Source organism: Pongo pygmaeus, chromosome 4, assembly GCF_028885625.2.
Source record: "Pongo pygmaeus isolate AG05252 chromosome 4, NHGRI_mPonPyg2-v2.0_pri, whole genome shotgun sequence".
NCBI classification, from domain to species: Eukaryota; Metazoa; Chordata; class Mammalia; order Primates; family Hominidae; genus Pongo; species Pongo pygmaeus.
The window spans coordinates 175,113,892-175,128,605 of NC_072377.2; the positions used below are offsets into that span (position 1 = coordinate 175,113,892).

Sequence of the window (14,714 nt, forward strand, 5' to 3'; positions counted from 1 at the left end):
CATGAGTTCATGTTTGTGAAAATGCACATCACCTCCTACCAGACAGGTGAACTGAGATCCGCCTTCTAAAAGAGCATGATTCTCCACCCCTGAAAGTCAAGGCCGGAAGTGGCAGTGCTGGTTGATCACAGTCAGGCTGGGGGCCTGTGTACAGTTACCCTTTCTGCAGGACTAGAGTCAGCATTGGCTTCTGGACCCAGGAATATCCACAGCTGACTGCTGGGACATGTCCTTGGGGGCATGGCTCCCAGACGACAGGATTTTCCCAAGGGGAAAGCAAATGGTTGAACGTTGCTTGGAGGAGGCTATGATGCCAGGCCTCCTGCCCAGAGTCCTCTCCCGTGTCAATATCTGGCCTCAGGTACCCTTGCATTCATCATCATCCTCATGATCTGCAGCTTTTGCATCCTCTGGGCTCCACATTTTACTTACACATTTATGTTACTTTTTCCTTCCAAATCCACATGAGACAGATTCTAGTTTCATCCTCACTTTATTGATAAACAAACGGAGGCCTTGTAAGATTAAGAAACTTGGCCAAGATCACACGGCTACCAAAGAGCGAAGCTTGGATTTGAACCCAGTTCTATGCAATCCTCAGGCCCACGTGTTTCATGTTTTACTGCTTTGTCCCAAATGTCCCAATCTGGGGTTCAGAATATACAGAATATATGGTCTTTCGTGTCCAAGAAGGCCTCCCCCTGGACTGTAGTATGCAAACTGCATTCCAAGCATTCCCTAGGCAGGCTCAGGCCCCCAAACACCCAACTCTTACTTTTTATTTATTATTCTATTATTACTTCCCTGAAGCTGGGCAGAGTGCATCCTCTCAGGTTTGAATTTTCACTTCTAGAAATTTCAAAAAGTTTCAAATAATTTTATTCACAAAATGACCCTAGTTGTTAGAGACATTTGATTCTTTTCCCGGAGGCCCTAGGACGGTCAAGGGAGCTGCAGGACCATAACTCTCAAACCTCACTGGGGGGTGGGAACAGCTAGCTCCTGTTGTCCACCTCAAGGGCTGTAGCCAGTGTTCCTACAGATCTGAAATGAAGGGTCCTCAGGGGATGCTTTGGATACCCCTGGCACGAAGGTTTAACCTTGTGACCAAGTGCAGAGAAGCTGTGATCCCCAGCTACTGGGCTCTGGGTTCCAGAGGCTCCCTGTGAATAAGGCCTCCTAAGACAGGCCAGGCTTTCTCTGATCTACTGAGGGAAAGGAACTGGGGCCCACGTGCAGCTAGGGAGACTCAGGTGAGCATTCCTCAGAACATGCTGCTAAAGCAGGAGACGCCAAAGTGGGGCAGAGTGGGTCCTGACCCAGCCATGAACTTTTGTGACTCTGGGCCCTCTCTGATCGTCATCTGTAAATGTAGAGTCTGGCTATAGAATCAGTGTCTACACTGAATATTTTTCCCTCTGTTTTTCCATCATAATCCCTGTCACATCCCCGCTGCATGCAATTAACTCTCAGTGTAGCAAACGTAGGTGTGCTTGATTGTACACAGCAAATGTATACTGACTATAATCTATAATAACTAATATTTATTGAGTGAGCCTCTATGTGCCATGTGAAATGATTGACATTGATTACACTGACTACCTCACTGAATGCTCACTGCAACTTCGTGAGTTAAGTGCTGGCATCATTCCCTTTTTCACCAGAAAACACTGAGGCTAAGAAAAGCTAGATCACTTGTCAGGGCCTGCAGTGATCCCAAGGTTGGGATTTGCAACACCAAGGTTAGGATTTGCAGCCAGGTCCTCCTGATCTCAGAGCCCTTGTTTGCTACATCTCTGCTATATTATCTCTTTTTAGCCTTTCATATTTAACCCCAAAAATAAGTCACCTGTGTTTGCCTTTCTCTAATCATTTAAATCAGAAACTACACAAAAACAACAACAAAAATTGCATCCAATTCTTTATCCAGAAATAATAATTGGCAGTTTGATATTTATGTTTCTAGATTTCACATACAATTATAAACATATATTTGTACTAAAAAAATCTCATGGCATTTTGCAGCCTGTTTCTCCAAATAATATAATGAGAACATAAACATCTTTTCATATCATTAGTTATTCTTCTAGAATCTATTTTTCATAGTTGCATAATATTACATAATATTACATCATTTACATCATTTGGATGATACACTATTTAGCCAGTCCCCTACTGTTGGGCATTTAGATTACTTACAATTTGTCACCGCTATAAACAGTGCTGTGGTGGGCATCCCTGTGGCCAATTCTTTGCTCTGTTGAATTTTGTAAGATAAGCTTTGAGAAGTGAAATTGCTAGGTTAATTGTAAGGCTTTCTGTCTGTACCAGGGGACTCCAATGTGACTGTTCTTTGAAAAGTCGGGGCTCTACCTTCAGCAAGCCAGGCCTCCTCACAGAGAAACTCTACTAAACAAAAATCCTGCCTCTGGCTTGGGTCTGCAAAGTGTGCCTTACTCTAAGCCTCATCTGGACAGCCAGAGCCTTTCAGAGAGTCACATTTCATCACTGTTTTACGGTGGGGACAGGTTCCTCTGGGCCTAACATGACTCCTCCTACCCAGTTACCTGGAACTCATCCTCTGGGCACCAATATGCTGAAAATGAAGTTTATTCAGTCTCATTCATGTTTGCCACATGTGTCCCCACATAACCGTGAAGGAGGAGCAGAGAGGGGGACAATTCTTTGCGGAGCGTCCCCTCCAGTTGGGACAGTCAGTGACCTCTTTCTCTTGCCTCAAAGAAACGTAGAGTACGTAGGAAATGGGAGGAAGCTGGATGGGAAGAAGTAGAGGGAGGCAGGTGGGAGCGAGGTGGTGACCAGAGGGGCTGACCCCAACTTTTCTCCCATCTGCTTGATCACAGAGAGAAGTCTCAACTGCTACCAGAACCCGGTCAGGGGCCAGCGCCTACCCTCTGAGTAGAGAGACCACCACCCATGGCCCAAGCTGAGGGCCTGACCTGGGGCACCAGGGGAGTCTGGGACAAGATGGAGGATGGAGCCCAGATAGGAGAGGAGCTGGCTGAGCCGCAGGGAGAAGCCGGCAGGGGCTGCAGCTCCTGCTTCTGGAGCCTGAGGGAGAGAGAGAGAGGACACATGGGGCATGGTGAGCCGGGGGCTCTCCTCGTGCCCTGGCTCCCTCCATGCCAGGGGCCTCTGAGAGCTGAAACATGAAAGGTCTTTGGATCAGAGAGGAGCTGGGAGACTGCTTGCTCTGCAGGTGGAAAGAAACTTGAATTGTTCAAGTTCTCTCACTTTTCCCTGAAGACTGATTCCCCATTTTCCCCTTTTGCTATTATTTTTAGGAGCCTTGCTGCTCTCCAGGCAAATTCTCAGGTTCTCTGCCCGTCTGCAGCATGTATGCATTTGCGTGTGTGTGTGCGCGCGTGTGTGCGTGCGTGCGTGGGCGTGTGTGCATGTGTGCGTGTGTGTGCGTGTGCGTGTGCGTGTGTGTGCGTGTGTGCGTGTATGTGTGTGTTGGGGGAGGGGGGAGCCTATGACTGGTTGCCCCGTTGAACCCCACCAGAGGCCAACCCAGGCCCCTCTGTGCCCTCTTCTGAGTCTCCAGGGCCGGTTCTCTCCTGGCAACTCCAGAAAGTGCCTCCTCACCTCAAAAGACCAAGAAACAGGGTTTCTGATAAAGTGTCCCACCCAGTCCCTGCTGGGGCAGTTGGTCAGAGAATGAGGGGGCATTGGGGGGAAGAGGAGGGAGAATGAGGGGATGGGAAGAGAGGCGCAGAGAAAATGAGAGGTGGAGAGAAAGGGACAGAGTGGAAGAGAAGGAGAAAGGGGAGAAGCCGGGAAGACAATGAGAATGGAAGCGAGAGACAGAAGTGGAAAGAAGAACTGGAAGCCTAGAGACAGAGGGAGAGAGGGAGAGAGGGGGAGAGAGAGAGAGAGAGAGAGAACGGGAATGAGCAGCTGTGATGTGGCCAGATCAGTTCATAGAAAAGAAACACAGTTCAGAGCAGAAGGGAGGAAAGAAAATAAGAAGGAAAGAAACAGAGAATGAGATGCAGAGAGGAGAGGAGGGAGAGAGAGGTAAGCGAGGTGGGTAGAAAAATATGAGGAAAGGAAAGGACAGAAAAAACGGAGAGAAGCAAGACAGAATAAAGGAGAAAGAAGAAGGGAATCATGAGGATGGTGAGAAAAGACAGGAGAGAAAGCCGGGAGAGAGGATAGAGGGGCGTCCTTGCTGGGCTGCATGTCAGCTCTGGTAAGCCGTCTAGCATGTCATTAGTGGGGACCTGAGGCGCCAGCGGGGAAAGTCCCCTCCCCGTGGGCTGGAGGCTGAGGGAGGGCGGGCCCTGGGCTGGGATCCGCAGGCAGGTGGCCGCCCCTGGGTGGGGCCGCCCGGCCAAGCCCTAGGGGTATAAGTGGGAGGCCGGGCCTGCTGAGCACCTGTCAGGGGCAGCTCCGGGGTGCAGGTGCCAGGCAGGTGGCTCCGGCCAGCCCAACCCCAGCATGAGCTCCTTCGACCTGCCGGCGCCCTCCCCACCTCGCTGCAGCCCCCAGTTCCCCAGCATCGGCCAGGAGCCTCCCGAGATGAACCTCTACTATGAGAACTTCTTCCACCCACAGGGCGTGCCCAGCCCTCAGCGGCCCTCCTTCGAGGGGGGCGGCGAGTATGGGGCCACCCCCAACCCCTACCTCTGGTTCAACGGGCCCACCATGACCCCACCACCCTACCTGCCCGGCCCCAACGCCAGCCCCTTCCTGCCCCAGGCCTATGGCGTGCAGAGGCCGCTGCTGCCCAGCGTGTCGGGGCTTGGGGGGAGCGACCTGGGCTGGCTGCCCATCCCCTCGCAGGAGGAGCTGATGAAGCTGGTGCGGCCACCCTACTCCTACTCGGCTCTCATCGCCATGGCCATCCACGGGGCACCCGACAAGCGCCTCACTCTCAGCCAGATCTACCAGTACGTGGCGGACAACTTCCCCTTCTACAACAAGAGCAAGGCCGGCTGGCAGAACTCCATCCGCCACAACCTGTCGCTCAACGATTGCTTCAAGAAGGTGCCCCGCGACGAGGACGACCCGGGTAAGGAGGCTTTGAGTGTGGGGGGTGTCCCCAAGGAAGGCTCACTTCCTTCCTCCCCAAGACCCCATTCTAGAAAGTTCTGACTAGGGCTGTGCCCCCCAAGACTGGGGGATGCTACCACGCAGGAGAGAGGGGAGTTCAGCAGTGGAGGAGAACATGGGCCTGGGGGAAGATTTGGGTTTCAGCCCTGGCTGTGCTCCTGCCCAGTCAGTGACCTCCAGCAGGTTAGACTTCAGAGCCTCAGTTGCTTCTTCGGAAAACCAGGGATAGCGACGGCATCTGCTTTGCAGGCTACGGTGGAGGTGATGAGACAATGTACACAGGTCTTTGGTGTTATCAAGCGCTTAATCGCCTGCAGTAATTACTATTCATCTGCATCTCCAGCACCCAGCACATAGAAAGTCTTTGGTGAATGAATGACTGGACCAAGCAAAGCCCAAGGGCATCCCAAGACTGCCGGGAAGAGGATCTGACCTGGGTTAAACAGCCACTAATGGCCCATTTTGCTGCCTGCCCTGTTTCTACTTATGTAACCTCCTTTAACCCCAAGACACCCCTGAAGGGTAGCTCTTATTAAACCCATTCTACAGATTAGGAAACTAACACTCAGAGGTGACACAGAATGAAGTGTTAGTGATGGAGCTTGAATTTGAACTCAGTTTTCTCTAACATCAGAAATTGTGAGCTTTTCCTTTTCAACGATGCATTTCTAAAACTCAGAGACCTGCAGCGAGGCATGTATTAAATACTCATGCATCCATTTCCCAGAATTAAAGTCCATTTTTGTTCCACTGCAGGAAGCCAAGGTATAGCTCAAAGGAACCCCAACTCTGCCCCGTTTGAGGTTGGCAAGCGCCAGGCCTGTTTGTCCCCAGAGGAGGGCAAGTGTCCTGTCCAAGGACTGCTGTCACCCTCAGGCCGAGAGACGGTAGCAGGAAGAGTTCAGGCTTTCCCTCGGGAAGGTACCTCCCAGCTGCAAAGCCCCTTTGCATATCCACTGTCGATCCTTTCTCAGTGGGCCTGAGGAAGACAGGGGCAATGGGCCCACTTTTGAGACTAGAAAACTGAGGTTCTCCCAAAGCCCCTCAGTCAGTGAGGAGCAAAGCCAGGACTCAAGTCTGTCTTCAGACTCCAAGCCTAGGGCTATTAGGGAGTCCCAGAGTTTTCCTGAGTCTTCTTTTCCTTCAGCATTGAAAGCCCTCCAACCCCCAAGCCCCCAACCCCTCAGCATCCCTGCTCCCAGTTCTTCATCCTTCTTAAAGAGACCTACATTGCAAACTCCTTAATGCTCATGCCTCTCGGCTGCAGTCCCAGATGGCCCCGTCGTGGGCTGCTTAATTAAAGATGGAGGTGGTGTGGTCCATCAGTTGATGGAATTCCTCCATTTCTCAGTCCCTGCCTTTCAGTCTCTGTCTTCCTGCATCTGTCACCTTGGCTTTTAGTTTATGACAATAAGGAGGAACAGAAGCAAAGCATTTGGTCCACCTCTCTACTTACCCCCTTTCACTTTTGTATCAGGCAAAGGGAATTACTGGACCCTGGACCCCAACTGTGAGAAAATGTTCGACAATGGAAATTTCCGCAGGAAAAGGAAGAGAAAATCAGATGTTTCCTCCAGCACAGGCTCCTTGGCCTTAGAGAAGACAGAGAGCAGTCTCCTGGTGGACAGTCCCAAGACCACAGAGCCTCAGGACATCTTGGATGGAGCCTCACCAGGGGGCACCACCAGCTCCCCAGAGAAGCGGCTCTCCCCTCCCCCATCAGGCGCCCCTTGCCTTAACAGCTTCCTTTCCTCTATGACAGCCTATGTGAGCGGGGGGAGCCCCACGAGCCGCCCCTTGGTCACACCAGGACTGAGCCCTGAGCCCAGTGACAAGACGGGGCAGAACTCACTGAGCTTCAACTCCTTCTCCCCGCTCACCAACCTCAGCAACCACAGCGGTGGGGGTGACTGGGCAAACCCCATGCCCACCAACACGCTCAGCTACGGAGGATCTGTGCTCAGCCAATTCAGCCCTCACTTCTACAACAGTGTCAACACCAATGGTGTCCTCTACCCCAGGGAGGGCACCGAGGTCTAGGTACAGAACAGCTCCTGAGCCAGATGGACATGCCAGAGAGAAAAGCAGTGGAGGTCCTCCGTGCCAGCCCCACAGTGGTCCATGACTGTGGAACTGCCCAGACATAAGCAGGAGCCTCTGAGGAATCCACCCTCTTTCTAGAACACTGGTTAAGGCTTCTGTTTATCACACATAGGCCCACACACAGACTCACCAACTTTGCAATAGAAATACTGGTGCCTGCAGAGCAGCAATAACAGTGGCAGGTGCTGTACTAGGCTCTGTACTGGCCACACTTACTATTGACAGTCACCCCATAAGGTTCACAAACCTCCCCATTGAACAGATGAGGAACTGAGGCTCAAGGAGGTTAAGAAACATTTCCAGGGTTATATAAACTAGTAAATGGCAGAGCTAAGCGTCAAATCCAGGTCTATGTGATCCTCAGAGATTGGAGGCCAGGATGGAGAATTGGTTTAGTAACCAAGGGAGGTCAGTGTGAAAAGCTTGCTATGGCAAATATAGCGAAATCTCTCCACTGCCTTCTGTCCACCAACATTTAGTGCCAGCCTAGGCACATCTTGTGTCCTGGTCCAAGACCTTATTCTGCTTGCCCCAACTTACCTGCAGACACTCCTTTTGCTACCACTTAAGGAAGGAAGTCACCAGTGGCCTTAGTGCAGGAAAATCAGCCCTGGTGGCCCTGCGGAACAATGCATCTGACATGTGCAATGCATCCCCATGGAGAGACATCATTGCTCCCCAGCCCTCCAGAAACCTTGAGCAGATCCAGGGGTCAGTGAGAGGAGTGGTGTGTACCTCTAAATCCTCCCACCCCAGCATTGCCCATCTGTAAAATCTTGTAAAGCCCAGTTTCCTGTGTGCATGTCATGAACCAGTGAGCTGGAGATGGCTGAGTCTTCCAAGAGAAACAAGGCTGGATAAGGGCTTACCTTTTTTTTTTTTTTTTAGCCCAGGAGAGGTGGATGTTTGTCTGAGAAAACAACTGCCTCAAGGGAGGGGCCTTAGGCCAAGCCTCACAGGGGGCCTCTGCGTGATCTCCTGGGATTTCTCCTTGTTTTTGTGAGTACCTGGGAAGTGTTGTTTGTTTTCTTATTTTCTTTTTAATTAAAAAACAAACAGACATGTGGTGCAGAAGCGTGGGGCTTCTTTATGAGATTTCCTGTCTCTGGGCTGCCTGGTGCGTTCAACAGGGGGCCAACTGCTGCCTGGAGCTGAAGGCATTTGGGACTGGAGGCAGAGAAAGAATGCATATCAAGACTCTTTTCACCTCTTCACTGGCGTGGAGCCCAGACAAAAGCCCCCAAGGAAAAGAGGGGAGTCTGGGAAGGGGGGTGTAGGGTCATGGAAGGAATCCATTGGTACTGAACACACAATATGGACTTGGCGTATCCCAGTCGTTACAGTTCATGCACACCTCCTAACTGTGCTATGATCATTTAATTCTAACAACCCCTCCAAGACGGGGGTACTAGTCTCATTATACAGATGAGAAAACTGAGGGTCCAAGTGGTTGAGAGATTCGCGTGAAGTCCATATCCAGTCCACACCTAGATCTGTCCGACCCTGCACCTCATCATGCTTCAGTGTAGTCTCAGATGCGACCAATGCTAGAGGCAGTAACAACAGTACTATGGGCTGCGATTCACTGAGGGCTGTGGGCAGTTCCTGGGTCAAGTGCTGTGTAGGTGGGACCTTTTTTATCCTTATAGCAGCCTATAAGTGTGTACACTGGTGATCCCCTGGGGTCCCTGACACAATGCATGCTGCAGGACTTGTGCATTGAAGCTGGATTTTTTCTTAGGAGTTCTTTCTTTGGGTGTGCACAGAGAGGGCTTAAACCAGGAATAGCTGGCCACTTGCATGGCTGCCTACTCAAACCCTGGGGGCTCTCTTTCCTTGTGACAGAGTGACAGAGAGGAGCTGGTAAATAACAACAACAACAATAGCAATGATCATTGATGGTGATGATGATGATGATGGTGATGATGATAAGAGCATTCATCATGGGTTGACCATGTGCAAGGCACTGCATTATTGTATTTAATCCTCAAAATAATCCAGTGCACTCAATACCATTATTTTCATTGTGTAGGTAAGAAAACTGAGGCCTGGGGAGAGTCATACCTTGATAGAAAGCAGCCACAGCCAGGACTCAAGCAGATGCATTGATGCCATGGCTAAAGTGCTTCTCCACAGAATCTAGCAATGGGGAGCCCAGGACTTACCACAGGACAGCAAAATCATGACAACCAAGAGTAAAAGAAGCAGGGCTGCCTGAGAACCCCTCAGGCCCTTTCCCTGGGAGTCCTTTTCTGCAGAGAGACTTCTGGCAGATTCCACGTGGCCTAGGAAAGCAAAAGGATGGGACATGGTGTCAGACTGTCAGACTTTTACAAAACACAAGATAGGCCTGCCCCTTTCTGCAGAGAAAGGAAGCCTACAGCTCAGAGGGAAGGCACTCCACAAATGTCACCAGGACAGTGAGGTCAGAGTCAGAATTAAAATGCAAGTCCCTGAAGCCCAGACTAGGATTTTTTATCACACTAGATCCCTCTGTCACCAAATTTGCCCAAACAAACCCTGAAACCCCACCCTCTCCATTGATCAGCTCACTGCCTGCTCTTCAGCTCCTACTCCTTCCCCCAGGCGGGTCTGCAATGGGCGAGGGCCTGGGCGGGGAAGGAGGTGTGAAGGGGCCCAGGGAGAGCCCAACCCAACCTGGAAGGGAGCCGGCCATTTAGAACCAAGGCCCACAATCTCAAGTCTCCAGTCTTCTTCAGCACAAAATTCAATGATGGGCACAAGCAGAAAGGAGAAAGTGTTTAGGGCTCTGACAACACAAAGACCCTGCCAACTCTTGCCTGTGGCCCTGCAGGGAGTTCCTGGTAGTAGTGCCAGGAGCTCATGGGAAGCATGACTCTGCAAGTACCCAGAAGGGCACAGTTGAGGGGAGTCGCAGGCCAAGAAGGGGGTCTCCCAGCAGCTTCCATGGCAGCTGCCTGTCCCTCTTTTGGTTCTCTTCCTCTGAAAAGAAGTAAGAGCTGAAAAGAGGGACGGAGGGAGGAGAAGGTGAGATGGAAGAAGGGAGGGGTAAAGGACTGGTTATTTACCAAGCACTTAATCCTGTGTGCAGTGCTGTGCGTGGACACTCCATGATTAGCCTCCTGCTCTTTGGCTCCACGTTGAAGCCATGGTGTCCAGCATCCATAAAAGGTCTGAGAAAAGGGCCACCTGGAAGGCTGCCTGGAGGAGATGCAACTGGAGCTGAAGGATGGCGAAAGTGAGCTGATTCAAACCACTAGTTTATACCTTCACCTTCCAACAGCCAAACTCTAATCCCCCCCAAACCCTGAGTTAGCGTGCCTCCATTTCCAAGTGATGTGGAGGTTGGAGGATGTATGCCTCAAAGCAGAATATATATGTATAATATAGGTACATTTCATAATCCCATTTATTTTAATAGGCAAAGTTGCAAGAGGAAAAGTTGGGAAATACTATACGTAAAATACTAGCAGTCATTGTCTGGTGGCTAATAAAATATTAGGTGTGGTTTTTGGTCATTGTGTTTATCTCTGTGTACAGTGGACATATTGTCATCCCAGGCCACTGCAGCTAGATACCACTGCTTCCAATGACAGGGGTGCAAGAGACCTGCCATGTTGTCCCGTGATCCCCCCGCCAGCACAGATGACTGATCCTGAGGGAACCCTGACCCAAGCTGAGGTCTTTCTGCTATGGCTGAGGAATGAGTCCCCTTAGCACAGACATGGCTCTTAGGCAGCCACCATTGAAAGAAAGGGGAATCAATGTGAGAACAACAACTTATCTAAAACGTGAGAGTCAAGGTTGGGCGCGGTGGCTCACACCTGTAATCCCAGCACTTTGGGAGGCCGAGGCAGGAGGATCATTTGAGTCCAGGAATTTGAGACCAGCCTGGGCAACACAATAAAGCCCCATCTCTACAAAAAAATTTAAAAAATAGCCAGGTGTGGTGGCGTGTGCCTGTAGTCTCAGCTACTCAGGAGGCTGAGGTGGGAGGATGACCTGAGCCCAGGAGGCGGAGGTTGCAGTGAGCTGAGATCATGCCACTGTACTCCAGCCTGGGCAACAGAGTGAGACTCTGTCTCAAAAAAAATAAGATAAAATAAAACGTGAGAGTCAGAAAAACAAACGTTCAGACTTGCTGAAAAGCTAATGCCAAGCTGGTGAGAGTGTTGTGGGAGTTTAAAGGTGGCAGAAGCTCTCCTCGGAGTTCCTGGAGGGTCCAGCAGAGATCAAGGCACAAGACTGGAAAGGAAGAAGAGTTTGAGGAGAGAGCGGAGGGGCCACAGGGAAGTAGCCAGCATTTATGAGCCCCCTGTCATGCACCAGGCCCTTGGGACTGGAGCATGCAGTTATCTCCTGTCACCTTCACAATGCCCTGGGTGCTGGGGGCTATTTTGTCCATTTGACCTATGCAGAAATTGGGACCCCCAGGGTTTAAGCAGCCTCTCAAGATCGCAGACAGCAGTCCACATGCTTTAAATATCAGGCTCCCCTACTCCCCTACATATGGGCACTGTGAGGCCTGCCATCAAGCGAACCATTAGTCTCCTTGCTAGAGAGAGCATAGGGACATAACATCCATATCAGGAAAGCCATGTTGGCCAGCACATCACAGGAGGTCCAAGCTTTGTCTCTGTGGAAGGCTTAGCTCAGCCCCCTGCCCTATACACAGACTTCATGCCTGCCCCCTGCTTTCCTTCAGCCCAGTAGGAGAGAGACCTGGGCTGCTTTCTCTGCTGACCTGCCTTTTGATATTCTCCTTAGGAACTGCTGTGGAAACACAATGAAATTGGCCTTTGACTCTCTCTATTCAGTGTTTCTTTGAGGTTCTTGTGGGGCAGAAATATTGCAATGCTGGAGGCACCATTTGCTTCCTTTTACTTGTGGGCCCCCAAATGACCCCTTGGAGATATGCTCCTCCCTTGCAGAAGCCATTGGAATCCCAAGCAGAAGGCCAAAATGCAGGGTCTGTCATGAAAGTGGTATAACTATTTGGGGGAACTCTCCTGCTTTTCTTTCAGTTCAGGCAGATGAGGTAACAGAAGCATTTAAAGTTTATTGCATGTTTAGGATGAACTATGTACTTCCTTTTTTTTTTGAGACAGGGTCTCGCTCCATCGCCCAGGCTGGACTTCAGTGGCATGATCTTGGCTCACTGCAAACTCTGCCTCCCGGGTTCAAGCGATTCTCCTGCCTCAGCCTCCCGAGTAATTGGCGTGCCACCATGCCTGGCTAATTTTTGTATTTTTAGTAGGGATGGGGTTTTGCCATTTTGGCCAGGCTGGTCTCAAACTCCTGACCTCAGGTGATCCGCCCACCTCGGCCTCCCAAAGTGCTGGGATTACAGGCTTGAGCTACTGCGCCAGGCCTATGTACTTCCTATAGATTGCTTAACAATCTCAATGCCACTGAAGCTGACACTATCATTATTTGTATTTGGTATGGAAGTAAACCAGTATTCAGAGACATTGAGTAACTTTTCCAAGACCATGCAGCTATCACCTGAGGTAGACCTCAAATACAGGTATCCCCAGCTCCAGAGCCTGTGCTCTTAACCTAGATGCTAGGAGAAAACCCCTGAACTGGGAATTTGGAGACAGTATCCCCACAAGGAGACAATTCCCTTTCCACAGATTCTGGAACAATCAAATGTGGGATAATGGCTATCAGGAAGATGTTGCGTCAGCTCGGGCCACCATCATCTCTGCATTCCTGATCAGCGACAGCCTCCAGGCTGGTCTCCCTGCCTCCAGCCTCTCCCTCTGCACTACAGAGTGTGAACTTCCTAAGGGATAGAACTGGTCATGCCTGCCTCTGCCCTCCTCAGAGCCCCTCACTGGTCCCGTATCCTTTAGGTCCACACTAATTTGCATGGCTCTCGAAGCCCGTGCTCTGGCGTTATCTCTCTGGCTAGGACCTCGGGCTTAGCATCGGACTAAATTGGATTCAGATCTCCTCTACCTGCCGAGAGGAGTCCATGTAAGCAGGAAGTGGCCTCAAGAGATGTCCTGCATATTCGTGTATATTAGTCTGTTTTCACACTGCTAATAAAGACATGCCTGAGACTGGGTAATTTATAAAGGAAAGAGGTTTAATTGACTCACAGTTCCACATGGCTGGGGAGGCCTCACATCATGGTGGGAGAGCAAGGGATATCTTACATGGCAGCAGGCAAGAGAGAGCTTGTGCAGGGGAACTCCCCTTTAAAAAACCATCAGATCTGGTGAGACTTATTCACTATCATGAGAACAGCATGGGAAAGACCCACTCCCATGATTCAATTACCTCCCACCAGGTCCCTCTAACAACACATGGGAGTTGTGGGAGCTACAATTTAAGATGAGATTTGGGTGGGGCACAGCCAAACCATATTAGTGTGTTTTATTATTTTTTTCCCAATCATGCTATATTCTTAGCGTAATTTTAAAATACTTAAAACAGGATCATGAGAAAATAAATACCCAGATTCTAGCACCAAAATTCAGAAGGGGGGCTATGAGAATGAGGGGCGGGGAGAAGCCTTCCTGAGAGTTTCTAAGAGGCATGGGGGCAGTGGGGATAGTGATTAGCTCTGGGGGAAGAAGGTGCTACTGGCTGGAAAAGGGCATGAGGTGGGGTTGGTAATCACCTATTGTTTTATCTGAGTGCTGGTCACACAGATGTGTTCACTTTAGGAAAATGTATTGAGATTACACTTGTGATTTCTGCATTTTTATATATGTACATTAACTCAGTCATATGCTGATAAATGTTTAACAGTGGGTTTGCTGGAGAAAAAAGGGTCCCCCAGATTTGTAATGTCTGCCCATTTCCGTGGTGTAAATACTCCCTTCACAACTGATTTCAAGCTTCCCATGCACTGTAACTGAAGACAGAGTTGGGAAGATACATGCAGTAGCACAACATTAAATCATATTTCCACCATATACACACGATAGGTGTAAATAACACCCAGAGCACGGAAAATAATAAAATGTAGTAAAATAATCAAGAAGCAATGAGTTTTAAATATTTATTTATTACCTTTCTTTATAACATAATTGTAACTATAAGTTTATTTAATTTTTAATAACAGCTGTGCTTAACATAAAACTCCTGAAAAGTTAACAGTCAGCTGTTGTGAGCCAGTTTGAGCAGGCTCCAGGACACCATTGGTATAAACACCCATAATTTCTGTCCCCAGACTCGCCTCTCCCTAAAATACTAGTTGTCACATCCTCCTGCTATTGCCATCTTCATCTCTGGGCCTTTCCAGGGGCTGTTCTCTCTGCCAGGTCTCCTTTCTTCTTCCCCAAGGCCTTCCTTCCTTACCCTTGCCTTCAATTCTCATCTAAGAAGTTACTTGCTCCAGGAAGCCATTCCTGGCTAGCAAAGGTCCAATCACATGTGTTCTTACAATAAGGGACACTTACCCATGTGTTACCATTTTCTCTTTACTTGTCTGGCTTTCTGTAGACTGAGTTCTGAGGGCAGGAATCAGGTGTCAGTGGCTCCCTTGGCACTTGGCACAGTCCCTGGTATAGTGAATGTGCTTGGAGAATGTTGAA

The 14,714-nt window shown here is 49.8% G+C and overlaps 1 protein-coding gene across 1 annotated transcript; it reads left to right on the plus strand.

Moving 5' to 3' along the window:
• Nucleotides 1-4,403: 4,403 nt before the first annotated feature.
• FOXI1 (forkhead box I1) lies at nucleotides 4,404-8,256 on the plus strand. The gene is made up of 2 exons (XM_054488425.1): nucleotides 4,404-5,038; nucleotides 6,557-8,256. Exons 1-2 carry the CDS (start codon nucleotides 4,465-4,467, stop codon nucleotides 7,117-7,119), a joined length of 1,137 nt encoding a protein of 378 aa, XP_054344400.1. The 5' UTR covers nucleotides 4,404-4,464; the 3' UTR covers nucleotides 7,120-8,256.
• The last annotated feature ends 6,458 nt before the right edge of the window (nucleotides 8,257-14,714 follow it).